This window comes from Leuciscus leuciscus (genome assembly GCF_965113295.1).
Source record: "Leuciscus leuciscus genome assembly, chromosome: 9".
Lineage (NCBI taxonomy): Eukaryota > Metazoa > Chordata > Actinopteri > Cypriniformes > Leuciscidae > Leuciscus > Leuciscus leuciscus.
The window spans coordinates 26,422,162-26,435,427 of NC_138733.1; the positions used below are offsets into that span (position 1 = coordinate 26,422,162).

General features: G+C 34.6%; 1 protein-coding gene across 3 annotated transcripts in view; it reads left to right on the forward strand.

Moving 5' to 3' along the window:
* LOC309506119 (serine/threonine-protein kinase DCLK1-like) overlaps positions 1-13,266 on the forward strand; it is a 45,989-nt gene that overhangs the window by 27,740 nt on the left and 4,983 nt on the right. The window contains exons 6-16 of one of the 3 annotated variants that reach the window (XM_082179704.1): positions 4,537-4,631; positions 5,251-5,338; positions 5,425-5,594; positions 5,686-5,805; positions 7,142-7,288; positions 7,829-7,962; positions 8,064-8,141; positions 9,016-9,112; positions 9,194-9,274; positions 9,381-9,494; positions 11,638-11,711. In XM_082179704.1, the coding sequence (XP_082035830.1) occupies positions 4,537-4,631; positions 5,251-5,338; positions 5,425-5,594; positions 5,686-5,805; positions 7,142-7,288; positions 7,829-7,962; positions 8,064-8,141; positions 9,016-9,112; positions 9,194-9,274; positions 9,381-9,494; positions 11,638-11,711 (1,198 nt within the window). Of the gene's footprint in view, positions 1-4,536; positions 4,632-5,250; positions 5,339-5,424; positions 5,595-5,685; positions 5,806-7,141; positions 7,289-7,828; positions 7,963-8,063; positions 8,142-9,015; positions 9,275-9,380; positions 9,495-11,637; positions 11,712-13,266 lie in introns of all 3 variants that reach the window. The other 2 variants (XM_082179703.1, XM_082179702.1) reach the window with 2 other exon arrangements.

Here is a 13,266-nt window from a genome sequence, read left to right on the forward strand (position 1 = left end):
TAATTAGAAAATACTTTGGCTGGTAATACATTTGTTGGTGCCTTTTGTATTTGTTTCAAGACAATAGAATAGTGAAAATAATGGTGGACTAAGCTAAAACAATGAAATATGGAGATTACTTAAAATGCTGAACACTGTAAACATCAAGTTTGAATTATGACGTTTGATGTAATTCGATATGCTAGTGTTAGTCATTCCCTTCTGGGCTAGTGTGGGATGAAATGTATCATTCATCATTTTTTAATACATTTTTATAGAAAATATATACTAAAATGATTTTGAACCCCAAGAACATTGCAGGTTCTTGTTTTATTTTGGCTTGATTTAGCTGTCTGCAAGATATGTTGACTAGGAGTCCCACAATTTGCCATAAAATATAAATTCTACCCCAAAATCACAAGCCATCACTTATTTAGTAGTTTAGTTAAGGCTATGCTTAAATATATGGACTTTTTTTTATTGATTTGTATTTTAACATGTTTTTTTGTGTGCCTTATTTAAAATCAACATTAAATTATATGCCAGCCATTTGACTTCAGTTTTTCTGAAGTTAAACATTTATGTATATTGTTATACAACATATTTATATCATCAAATAAATAGTATTCTATGTTGAACAAGATTATGCTGAATTCAGATTTTTTGAAGATTTTAATGTTTCTTGAGCAGCAAATCAGCATATTAGAATGATTTCTTTATGCAAATCATGTGACACTGGAGACTTGAGTAATGATGCTGAAAATTCAGCTGTGCCATCACATGAATAAATGCCATTTTACTGTTTTTACTGAAATAAATCTCTGCAAGATCTAGTGAGAAACTTTTTTTATTAAATAAATGCAGCTTTGGTGAGCAAAAGAGACCTCTTTCCAAAACATTACCCACCACAAACTTTTAGTTTAAAGTAGTGCATATAAAATAAAATATCCCTCTAATTATGGGGCGCCGTTTGTAAAGTGTCTCATGCTGAAAATAACAGCAACATTTTGTCACATTTAGCTTCAAACAAGGTTGTATTTAACTGGTATGAATTTTTGACGGTCACTTTTTACCACATTTACAACAATATTTGTCAACTTAGAGATATTTTAAATAGTTAAATCTAAATATTAAATGTTACACCTAAATGTTAAATGTTAAATCTAAATGCTAAATCTAAATCTAAATGTTAAATCTAAATCTAAATCTAAATGTTAAATCTAAATGTTAAATCTAAATCTAAATCTAAATGTTAAATCTAAATATTAAATCTAAATCTAAATGTTAAATCTAAATGTTAAATCTAAATCTAGATGTTAAATCTAAATGTTAAATCTAAATCTAAATGTTGAATCTAAATCTAAATGTTAACTCTAAATCTAAATATTGAATCTAAATGTTTAGGGTGAAACTAAATATTTAACTAATATGCAAAATCAAAATGCCGGTAACCGGAAGTGCCAAAATAAAAGCTCGAGGAGGTCAGTGTGTGTTTATAGCATGGTTTAGTGTCAAATAACGAATAAAAACCATCTCATCCGAGGAAATGGACTCTTGGACATGGATTATCGTGATAATAACTACCTAAAATAATAAACACATTTGGAGAAACTGTATTTGAAGAGTAGGCTAGCGTCACTTTTATGAAAAGTGCGGGACTTATGACCTGCAGCCATAATAGCCAGCCACGAGGGGGCTCACTTTGACTGAATGTCATGTCATCACTCTCATCACGAAACTCTACAGTTTCTCCAAACGTGTTTATTATTTTAGGTATTATTATCGTTATATTATAGTTATTATTATGAGATGGTTTTTATTCGTTATTTGACACTATAAACCATGCTATAAACACACACTCGAGCTTTTATTTTGGCACTTCCGGTTACCGGCATTTTGAATTTGCATATTAGTTAAATATTTAGTTTCACCCGAAACATTTAGATTCAACATTTAGATTTAGATTTAGATTTAACATTTAGATTTAGATTTAACATTTAGATTTAACATTTAGATTTAGATTTAGATTTAACATTTAGATTTAGATTTAATATTTAGATTTAACATTTAGATTTAACGTTTAGATTTAACATTTAGATTTATATTTAACATTTATATTTAACATTTATATTTAACATTTATATTTATATTTATATTTAACATTTAGATTTAGATTTAGCATTTAGGTGTAACATTTAATATTTAGATTTAACTATTTAAAATATCTCTAAGTTGACAAATATTGTTGTAAATGTGGTAAAAAGTGACCATCAAAAATTCATACCAGTTTTTTAAACATTGTTTGAAGCTAAATGTGACAAAATGTTGCTGTTATTTTCAGCGTGAGCCGCTTTACAAACGGCGCCCCATACCTAATCACCAACATCCACCCATCAGAAACTATACATGAAGTCTGATCCAGTTTGAAAGTGAAGTTCTCTGACTAATATTTTCCCCACACTAGTTGCATTTACTCACCCAAATTTGTTGTTCGGTAATCACACACATGATTAACGGCTGATCTGATAGTCCTTCAAATCTGTTTTACATTCCAAAAATAACACTATGATGATGCATTCTCACTCTCCACATGTCCGCCTGTGATAGTGTATCACAGATGGCGAGGGAGCACTATATGCGGATCACAGTGACACACAAACATAGAGTAACATTGATAATTGAGACCGAGATGGCTTTATTTGTTGCTTGATGTGCCCTGAGAAGCTTTGAAAGGAATCATATTTGTGGCCGAACCTCTGAATCATAGCATAATCAGAGCTTCAAACAGCTTAATTTGTATTCACACATTCTGTGGTGATACTTCAGAAATCCACTCAAAACGCCACGTCATCCACTCGGCTGCACTCACGCCGTTCAGAAACATCTCCACAGTGTTTTGCCATGAGATCTTTTCTGAGATCTTTATAGTCACCCACACAGACAGCACTGCGACTACGATATGGCATGTTTATGAGATAAACTCCTCCCTCTCTGGCTGTTTATGACGTAAGGTGTGCGCAGCCAGCAGGAACACACTACATACATCCTGTCCTCCTCTCCCACACTCATTCATACTCTAGCTCCTCACAGTCACTATGAGCGCAGGAGGAATCGCAGTTTGCTCTGGCCGCCTGCTGCACTCTTTAGCAGGTAGGACACTGTGTGTTGTGAGGGAAATTCATAAAAATGATTTCTTTTGGAGAGATCTTTTTTTGTTTTTCTTGTTTTGAGGTGGTGAAGAGGAATTAAAGTAGCCGATCATTCTTTTTTAGTTTGTCATTGTATCTAAATGAAGGGTTAATATTACGCTTTGTAGATTTTTCATGGCTGTGAGGCTTGTTTTTGTCATATTTCTAAGCGGCATGTGTATACTTCTAATAATGAAGGAACAGTTTTTTTGAAAGTTTTATAGATATCAATACTTGGATTTCATATTGCACTTAAAAATGCCATACATGACTTGTTTTAAAATATTAAGCAGCCTTCTGTAAGTTATGTGAGATAGCTTGAAGTAGCCTTTACGCATGTGTATATATTTCAGTCATTTTCTTTTAGCACTCTTACCGTTACTAACTGGTTGCATTTTGCATTCTGTGCCTATATTTATGCAAGCCTGTTCAAAATTTGAAAACAAGTCATGCACAGTGCAATGTGCAATTTGAGATAAAAAACATCAATTACTTCAACAACTTCGGTAGAATAAGCAAATAAGCAAATAAGAATACAAAATATCTATATATATATTTATAATGTATGTATGTGACCCTGGATTACAAAACCAGTCACAAGTAGCACAGGTATATTTGTGGCAATAGCCAACAATACATTGTATGGGTCAAAATTATCGATTTTTCTTTAATGCCAGAAATCATTAGGATATTAAGTAAAAAGATCATGTTCCATGAAGATATTTAGTAAATTTATTTATAAATATATAAAACATTTATTTTTGTGAGTGAATGCAGCACAATTGCGAACATAAATGGACAAATTTAAAGGCGATTTTCTCAATGTTTTGATTTTTTTGCACCTTCAGATTCCAGATTGTCAAATACTTGTATCTCGGCCAAATATTACCATATCTTAACAAACCATACACCAATGGAAATCTTATTTATTCAGTTTTCAGATGATGTATAAATCTCAATTTCAAAATTGACCCATGTGACTGGTTTTGTGGTCCAGGGTCATATATTATACACATATGCAGTATTGGTGAATTGGAGACGCTAAATTGTCCATAGGTGTTAATGTGTGTGTGTGAGTCCCGAGCCATGTAAAGGGGGGGTAGAGGAAAGACCTGGCAACCCACCCTGGGAAAATCATTGCTAAGAAAATTCATGAACAGTCTCTTGCGTATGGCGAGAGATGACCCATAGAATCACCAAAAGTGGGATAAGACTGAAATGATTAATAAATTAATGAATGTTTTTATTATTTCTTGATGCAAAATACATTGTCTATTTTTTTTATTCCCTTTGATTTTGGGGTGAAATATGACTAGGACACTCCTAATAAAATCTTTGACATTTACCAACCTGTTCTTCTGTATTTCAGCTAATGGAACAGCAGGAAGTCAGCTGTCGACCCCACGGTCAGGCAAATCTCCCAGTCCATCTCCCACCAGTCCAGCCAGTCTGAGGAGACGAAGGGTGAGAACTGTCACTTTAAAGACCTTTCACATCTGCTGCATTTGCTGTAATGCGCTAAAAATACTTTATAAAACACCATTTACATGATGTTAATCTATGTGGAACTGCCAGTGTCTTTCATTGCATCAAGCAAAACCATGAAGCACTTTCATCTTTCTGTTTGTCCCCAATTATATTTCAGGTGCTTTAATGTGCCAACATAGTGCTGAATCACACCGAATTGCAGCTGAGCACATCTGTACTAAATAATTCCACATTCACCCAAAATGTTTCCTAGCAACAGCAGACCAGAATCTTGACCTGGCTGTGTGCTTGCTCCATTTCCACTCTTTCTGTGATTGACCTAATTTATATAGTTTGACAACATTACCCTGTTCTAATAACTGATGGTGTTCTGTTAAATTAGATGTATTTGTTTTTGTTCTGTAGATTAAACAAGTGAAATTGCACTTTTAACATGCACATTTAACATATATATATATATATATATATATATATATATATATATATATATATATATATATATATATATATATATATTAGTTCAGGCTAACCAAATTAGTTCACTAACCAAAAAACTTTGTAAAATGAGTGCCTCTCACTGTAATCTCTCTGACAGGGCTCTCAGCACAGTGGCTCCTCTCTCTCTCTGGCCTCCACCAAGGTGTGCAGCTCCATGGATGAGGGCGATGGGCTGGGCAGTGAAGGTGAGGAACCCTGGGAAACTTTGACAAAGTCTATCATTATTTTTTTATCATCAGAATGTTACATCCCACATCTTTTTCCCTTCTAGCTGAGCTGATGGAGGATTGTCCTCAGGTTCCTGCTTCCATAGCCGAGAGGTACAAAGTGGGAAGAATGATTGGCGATGGGAACTTCGCCGTGGTCCGAGAGTGTATGGAGAGATCCACAGGCCGAGAGTACGCTCTGAAGATCATTAACAAGAGCAAATGCAGGGGGAAGGTGAGACGACTTTAATATCTCTGAATCCTGTTCAGTGAAATGCATAAATATGTGTGTGCACTTTGCACTTATTAATGTCTGTGGCTCACAGGAACACATGATCCAGAATGAGGTGTCTATTCTTCGGAGGGTTAAGCATCCTAACATTGTTCTGCTGATTGAAGAAATGGACACATACAGTGAGCTCTACCTGGTCATGGAGCTGGTCAAGGTGAAATATCTGACATTAACATATATATATTATAAAAGTCAAAGCTCCAGGCTATGTTAAAATTCCACATTTTGCTATTTTTTTTCTCCTGCCGGTGCGACAAGATTTTGCTAGATGTTGCACAGGCGCGACCACATTGCCCAACTGATAAGAGCTGCCATTTCTGTTTCATATGATATTAGAAACACCAAACGATTTAAATGTAATGAAAGCGGAACGAAACCGAGCTACTTGTTTGAGCTGCGCACCCCTTTTATTACTCAGACCAATAATAGACAAACTAAGCGCGAGTAAACCTCACACCAGGTTTACTCGCAGGCTGATCTTTGATCACATGACACTGTTACTACACAGAACTGGGAGATCCAGTGTAAAAGCACTTGAATTCGCCGCAGAATTAATAACATCTCTGCAAGATCTAGTGAGAAGCATTCAAATTCTGCGCAGAATTCTCTGTTATAAACCATATCAGATCAAACAGTGGTGATGTGGAAACCAGGAGAAACATTGTGCCATGAACGAAGTTATTGAAGGCTTTTCAGTCCACAAATCACCAACATTCACCATGGATTTAATGTAGTAACGCTAACTGTAATCATGGTATCGTGGCAGAAATAGTTGAATGTTTTTACATTATTCATTTCAGGGTTCCTACAACCTTTCAAGAGTGAAATTCATTCACTTTTCAAGTACTTTCAAGTGCTTCACACTTTTTACAGAACATCAAAACTCCAAATGTGAATTATAGCAGGTCGATTTAAGGTGTGGCCCTAAATTTTCTGCTTGTGCTCCTAAAATGTTCAGTAAGGGGCTTACAGTGCTCCTAGTTAAAAATGAGAGTCCTGTTAGTTTTAGCCCTGTTAGTTTTAAGTCAGTACGTTTTTTATTTGATAGTAACTTTTATTCAGCAAGGATGCATTAACTGATCAAAAGTAACAGTAAATAAATGTATAATGTTAAAAAAGATTTCTATTTCAGATGTTCTGTACGTCAAAGAATCCTAGATAAAAAAATGCATCATGATTTACATACGCTGACTTTTTGGGACTTAAGCTTATTCACCGTATCCGCCAGAGTTAGACTATCTAAGTCCCAAGAAGTCAGCCTGTTCCTTTAACATTGATAAGAAATGATTCTTGAGCACCAAATCATCATATTAAAATTATTCAGCTTTGCCATCACAGGAATAAATTACATTTTTAAATATATTACAACCATTTTTTTTGACTTCTTAGAATCTGAAACTACTTTTCAGTAAAGTTTTTTAGGTTGCATTACATTTGACTGCTCAGATATTGTTCCTGTATAATCGGTGAAATTGTGTGTGCATGAACAGGGTGGCGACCTCTTTGATGCCATCACCTCCTCCAACAAATACACAGAGCGGGACGCCAGCGGGATGCTGTATAACCTGGCCAGCGCCATCAAATATCTGCACTGCCTTAACATTGTTCACCGTGACATCAAACCTGAGAATCTCCTGGTGGGTGTTAGAGTATTACACAGAGAATATTGTCACTATAAACGGCAGTATCTCAGTGTTATTTTCACAAATGCACCTTGGAATAAATCTCAGATCTAAAATGTTTTTTTTTCCTCCTCCTCTCGAGTGCAGAAACCTTAAATAACCCTTCTTACACAAGCTTTAAAACAAGATCAACTCAATACTGAGACTATTTTACCCATCTCATCAGACACAACACTGTGTTGAAACTTGTATATTTCTGTAATGACAGTATGAAAAACACAACAGCTTTGACAAAGGCTTTGAGTTAACTTTGAGTTATGTAAAGTTGTGGCTGATAAGGTTAATGCATGCTGTGAATTGACTCCGCAGAAACTTTTTTTCAACCAGTTTTCCATTTATAACTCAGATCAAACTGATCAGACAAACAAATCAGACAGTTTGGAATCTCATTTGAGCTTCCCCTTCATTTTATTCATTTGATTTATAATGCATTATATTTTAATAAAAAAAAAGATTATTTTGATGTAGATTTGTTTGTATTTATATGTGCTTCAGGTCTTTGAGCACCAGGATGGGAGCAAATCTCTGAAACTGGGGGATTTTGGCTTGGCAACAGTTGTGGACGGTCCACTTTACACTATATGTGGCACCCCGACCTATGTAGCTCCAGAGATTGTCGCAGAGACGGGGTCAGTCACGTCTTCATTAGCATGGGAATGTTATTCAAATATGGTCAGTATGAAAACCAGAATATAACTGCCATACTGTTTTTTCTCTCTCTGTGTTACAGGTATGGCTTGAAGGTTGATATCTGGGCGGCGGGGGTCATAACATACATTCTGCTTTGTGGCTTCCCTCCTTTCCGTGGGTAAGTACAGCATCATTCTAAGTTAAAGTCAGCATTAAACGGAAGTTGCGATAGACTTCTTGAATAAAAAAAAGAGCTTTTTAAATAGGAAAAAAAAGTAGGGCGGGACTTGATTTTATCCATCGGGAATTGATTGGATTGTTGTGGCTTGCTATTGGTCGATCTCATGTGAGTGACAGGTTGTCCCGCCTTTACGCCAATAAACGCATAATCAGAGAAGAGAATAGATGATGCTGGAAAAGGGAGGGATAGTTATTTTGATTAAAGATTATTAGGGCACATGAATAAAAAAAAATTATTTGCACATTTAAATAATTTATAATAAATTCTGCAATATTTCATAAAAAATAAGAATTGTCTATTTTGGTTTCATGGTGACTTTAAGCATTGGTTCAATTTAGAGAATTGTACAGCTCAAGTAGAACGCAGTTAAATTACCCAATTTTGTGAGTTTGTTGACTGAAGTAAGGCTGTATGTAAACAGTATTAGAGACTCTGAATAATTAAGCTGTCAAAACTTAAAAAATCTGTGAGCTTTACAAAATATTTATTTGATATTTTTATACCTGAATGCACATTTATTCTGATATTTATGTTGTTATCCCCTGGCACCCTTTTCTTTTTCTTTTCTAATTTTATATAGTTGCTTTTTTTCTTTCTTTTTTGTATTGTATGTATAACGTTTAATACTTGTATTTGTACAAAATATACGTTGCTTGAATAAAAAAAAGAAAAAGAAAAAGAAGTTAAATTGTGATGTCTTACTCCCTCTAGTGGCCGTAGGATAGATAGTGTGAGCTGTACCTTCAGTTCTCATTGCAATAGCAAAATACATATTTATGAATATTCAAAAACTATTTGCATATCTGTTCAGGAGCACAGATGATCAGGAGGCTCTTTTTGACCACATTCTGATGGGACAGCTGGATTTCCCTCTTCCGTACTGGGACAATGTATCTGACTCTGCAAAGGTTGGTGTACCAAAACAGTTTGAAAGTTCTGGAAAAACGAATGACCTCACTATCTTTCTTACTTACTTGCTTTTTCTACAGACACTTATCACCTGCATGCTACAGGTGGAGGTCGACCAGAGATACACAGCTCTACAGGTGTTAGACCATCCCTGGGTTAATGTAAGACATTGTTCTTTTTTTTTTATTACTGATTTATGTATATGTACCATTCTCAGACTATTGGAAGGTAAGTGATATGTGGAGGCATTTTCCTGTTCTTTCTCAGGATGACAGAATGTGTAAGAATCAGCACCAGTTGTCTGTGGCCGGCAAGATTAAGAAACATTTCAACACGGGCCCCAAACCCAACAGCACCACTGCAGGAGTCACTGTCATAGCAGTAAGAATCATCTTTATACTGTAGCTATTATGTTGAAATGTTTATATTCTTTATGATGGTTTATATTATCCACATGAATTAAAGCCAACATTCTCGAATAAATCATTGGTGCACAGATGATCACTTTATATGCAGCCATAACTTTAAGGTGTTACTCCCATATTTCATGAGAGTGACATATTTTTAGTGGACTATTATTGGCATTAAAGGGATAGCTCAACCAAAAATGAAAACTTTAAACCACATAATTTACTCACCCTCAAGCCATCCTATGTGTATATGAGTTTCTTCTTTCAGCCAAATACAATCAGAGTTATATATAAAAAAATATATATCCTGACTCTTCCAAGCTTTATAATGGGAGTGAGTAGAGCCCAGGGGGAGTTTTTGAAGCACAAATAAAGTGCATCCATCCATCATAAAAGTAATCCATACGGCTCCAGGGGGTTAATAAATGCCTTCTGAAGCGAAGCGATGCGTTTTTGTGAGAAAATATCCATATTTATAACTTCATAAACTATAATAACTGGCTTTCGGCAATGGTCGTACGCGAGTCGAGTTCTGACGGAAGAGTGACCTCTGACCGGAAAGAAGAAACTCATATACACCTAGGATGGCTTGAGAGTGAGTCGATTACGGGATAATTTTCAACAATCCCTTTAAAGCATTGTATTTTTCTCTTGTTCAGGTATGTTAGCTTTTCTGCGAGAGATTTCTGTCAATTTAATGTGAAAAATCTACTTTTGAGCTTGAACAGCCTTTGTCTTTTGGAACATTATACTTAAATATAGTTTGAGGTATTAAAATATTCTGGAGGTTGTGCTCTTATCTCATAGCTTTTCGCTGACTCATCCATCAGCTGTTCTTCTCTCATTCCTCTTCTCTCCTGGCAGACTTCATCCTTCTGCTTTCTTATGGCTGTGACATCTCCTCCTCTGACTCTGCTTTCTGCTTATATAACGACTGTCAGCACTGTTGTCAGGGGCTGGATCAAATTAGCCAAAATAGTTTCCTCTATTTTTAAGTTTTTCATACATGTTTTTTTGTTAGTTTTTTTGTAGGACAATTGCATAAAATGACTAAATCATTATGTAAATTTAAAGGTAAAAATTTAAAGGTCTAAAATATAAACACTTATAATATGCTTACCATAGTGAACCAGGGTAAGACAAAAACACGTTTTAGAAGGATTGATAATTTTGAACAAACAAACAAAAAACTTACATAGTTTACCTTCAAACTAAATAGTTACTTTGAAAATGTTTCCACAGTTTACTTTGTTTTGTTATTTGATGTGTTTTAGTTTTGATTTCGCATGTAGGTCGTTTGTTGAATTTGAATGAATTCATATATATATATATATATATATATATATATAAATAAATACATATATATATATATATATATATATATATACTCTATATACATACATATATATATATATATATATATATATATATATATATATATATATATATATATATATATATGAACAAAGTCTTCTATGCTCACCAAGGATGCATTTATTTGATAAAATATTATTTCATAATAAATATAATTTATTCCTGTGATTGTAAAGCTGAATTTTCAGCATCATTACTCCAGTCTTCAGTGTCACATGATCCTTCAGAAATCATTCTAATAGGCTGATTTGCTGCTTAATAAATATTTCTTATTGCTGTTGAAAACTCTTGTGCTGCTTAATATTTTTTTTTCTTACGGACCCCTATATATATATATATATATATATTATATATATATATATATATATATATTATATATATATATATATATATATACATATCTATATATCTATCTATCTATCTATCTATATATATATATATATATATATATATATATATATATATATATAACATTTAGCAGCGTACTTTCTTTGCACATTGCTTTGCATGTTTACCGTCTCATTAGCTTCATATACAGTTGTTTTTATTTCCCGAACTGAGTGTTTGTATAGAACTGGTGAAACATTCTAAACACTTGGTTTGCTCACTGCTACTGTTTTGTAAAACTCTAAACATCACACCATTATTGAACAGCACTTCATGGCTCAAAGCTTGTGCTGTTTTACACGGTGAAAGTACAAATCTAATCTATTGAGTTCCACTCATTTCTCCCTGCTCAGCCGGACGAGGGGTTTTCCATCAAGCGTTCAGGGTCTTTGGACTGCTACCCGAACCCAGGGATGTATTGGATAAGGTACGCCCACAGAGCGGCTCAAACCGTCAGTGTTTCCATGGCAACGTGCTGGCAGTCTCCATAGTCCCTTTCCTTCCACACTCGGCCTCTGGCTATAGAGTGGGGATGCTCTGCTTCTTTGCCATTCATGCTTCTCAGCTCATGCTTTCTGTGTCAGTGCTTCACTTTTCCCTTTCTTTGCTCTGTGTTACTGATCTAAGAAGCTTGTACAGTTGAAGTGTACACTTGTGCATGACACTGCTGGTTATGGGTTAAACACTAGTTTGAATGTGCGGTCCTGTGCTGGATATAGAACGCACTGAAAGTGCACATGTTTGTGTCGGTGGCAGAGTTGCAGAAAGTAAAATCCATAATGAAAACAGAACTCATTTTGATTAGTTAGGTCTGCGCTTAAAGTTAAAAGGTAAACCTTACAAACCCGTTCATGAAACACAGATTTAATTTAGTGTAAATTGTCAATAAAAACAATTTATTGCTATAATTGTTGAATTAAATAAATGTTACAATTTACAAAAGGAAGATTTACAGATCATAAAAAAAAAAATATATATATATATATATATATATATATATATATATAATATATATATATATATAATTATACATGTTTAATTATATACAAATAATATATATATACACACGTATATACAGTATAACTCTTATATCCAGCAAGAATGCATTACATTGACCAAAAAGGACAGTAAAGACTGTTAGATTGTTACAGAAAAATTATATTTCAGTATCCTAAAACAATGTACTGTATTGGTTTCCACAAAAATGCTATGATACTCAACAGTCTTTAACATTGGTAATAATAAATGTTTCTTGAGCAGCAAATCAGCATATTAGAATGATTTCTGAAGGAGCATGTGACACTGAAGACTGGAGTAATGATGCTGAAAATACAGCTTTGACATCACAGGAATATATTATGTTTTAAAATATATAAAATAGAAAACAGTTTTAATATTCCACAATATTACTGTTTTTAGGCTACTGCATGTTTGATCAAATAAATGTAGCCTTGGTGAGCATAAGAGACTACTTAAAAAAATTATAATAATATCAACCCCAACCTTTTGTACGGTAATGTGTATCAGTGATGCGCGGGTCAATGTATAAACAACCCGCACCCGACCGATGTTTTCAACTAACCCGCCCGCAACTCGGACCGCAAAAAAAAAAAGAAGAAAATATTGTACCCGACCCGCTTCCTGACCCGCATTTTTTAAAAGTAGTAAATGCATAGCAAGAAGTACACATGACAAAGCCAGCACTTTGGTCATCATCTTTCATTATTTCGGCAAATGTCTCCCACATTTTGCTCTTTCTGTTTTTGTATTTGCGGAGCTTCCACTCCCCAGTCTTCACCTTTTCTCTTGCCGCCTCCATCTCTACCTGCAGACTGAGCTCGTGCCTTCGCGCCAGTTATTCAGCCAATAAAGTGTAGCAGGCCTATGTATTTCATAGAAAATTGCATGTGAGCGGAGTGGAGCGGGAGCGAGCGGGCGGATCTTGGATAGAGCGCAGAGCGGCATTTTTAAAAGGATGGAGC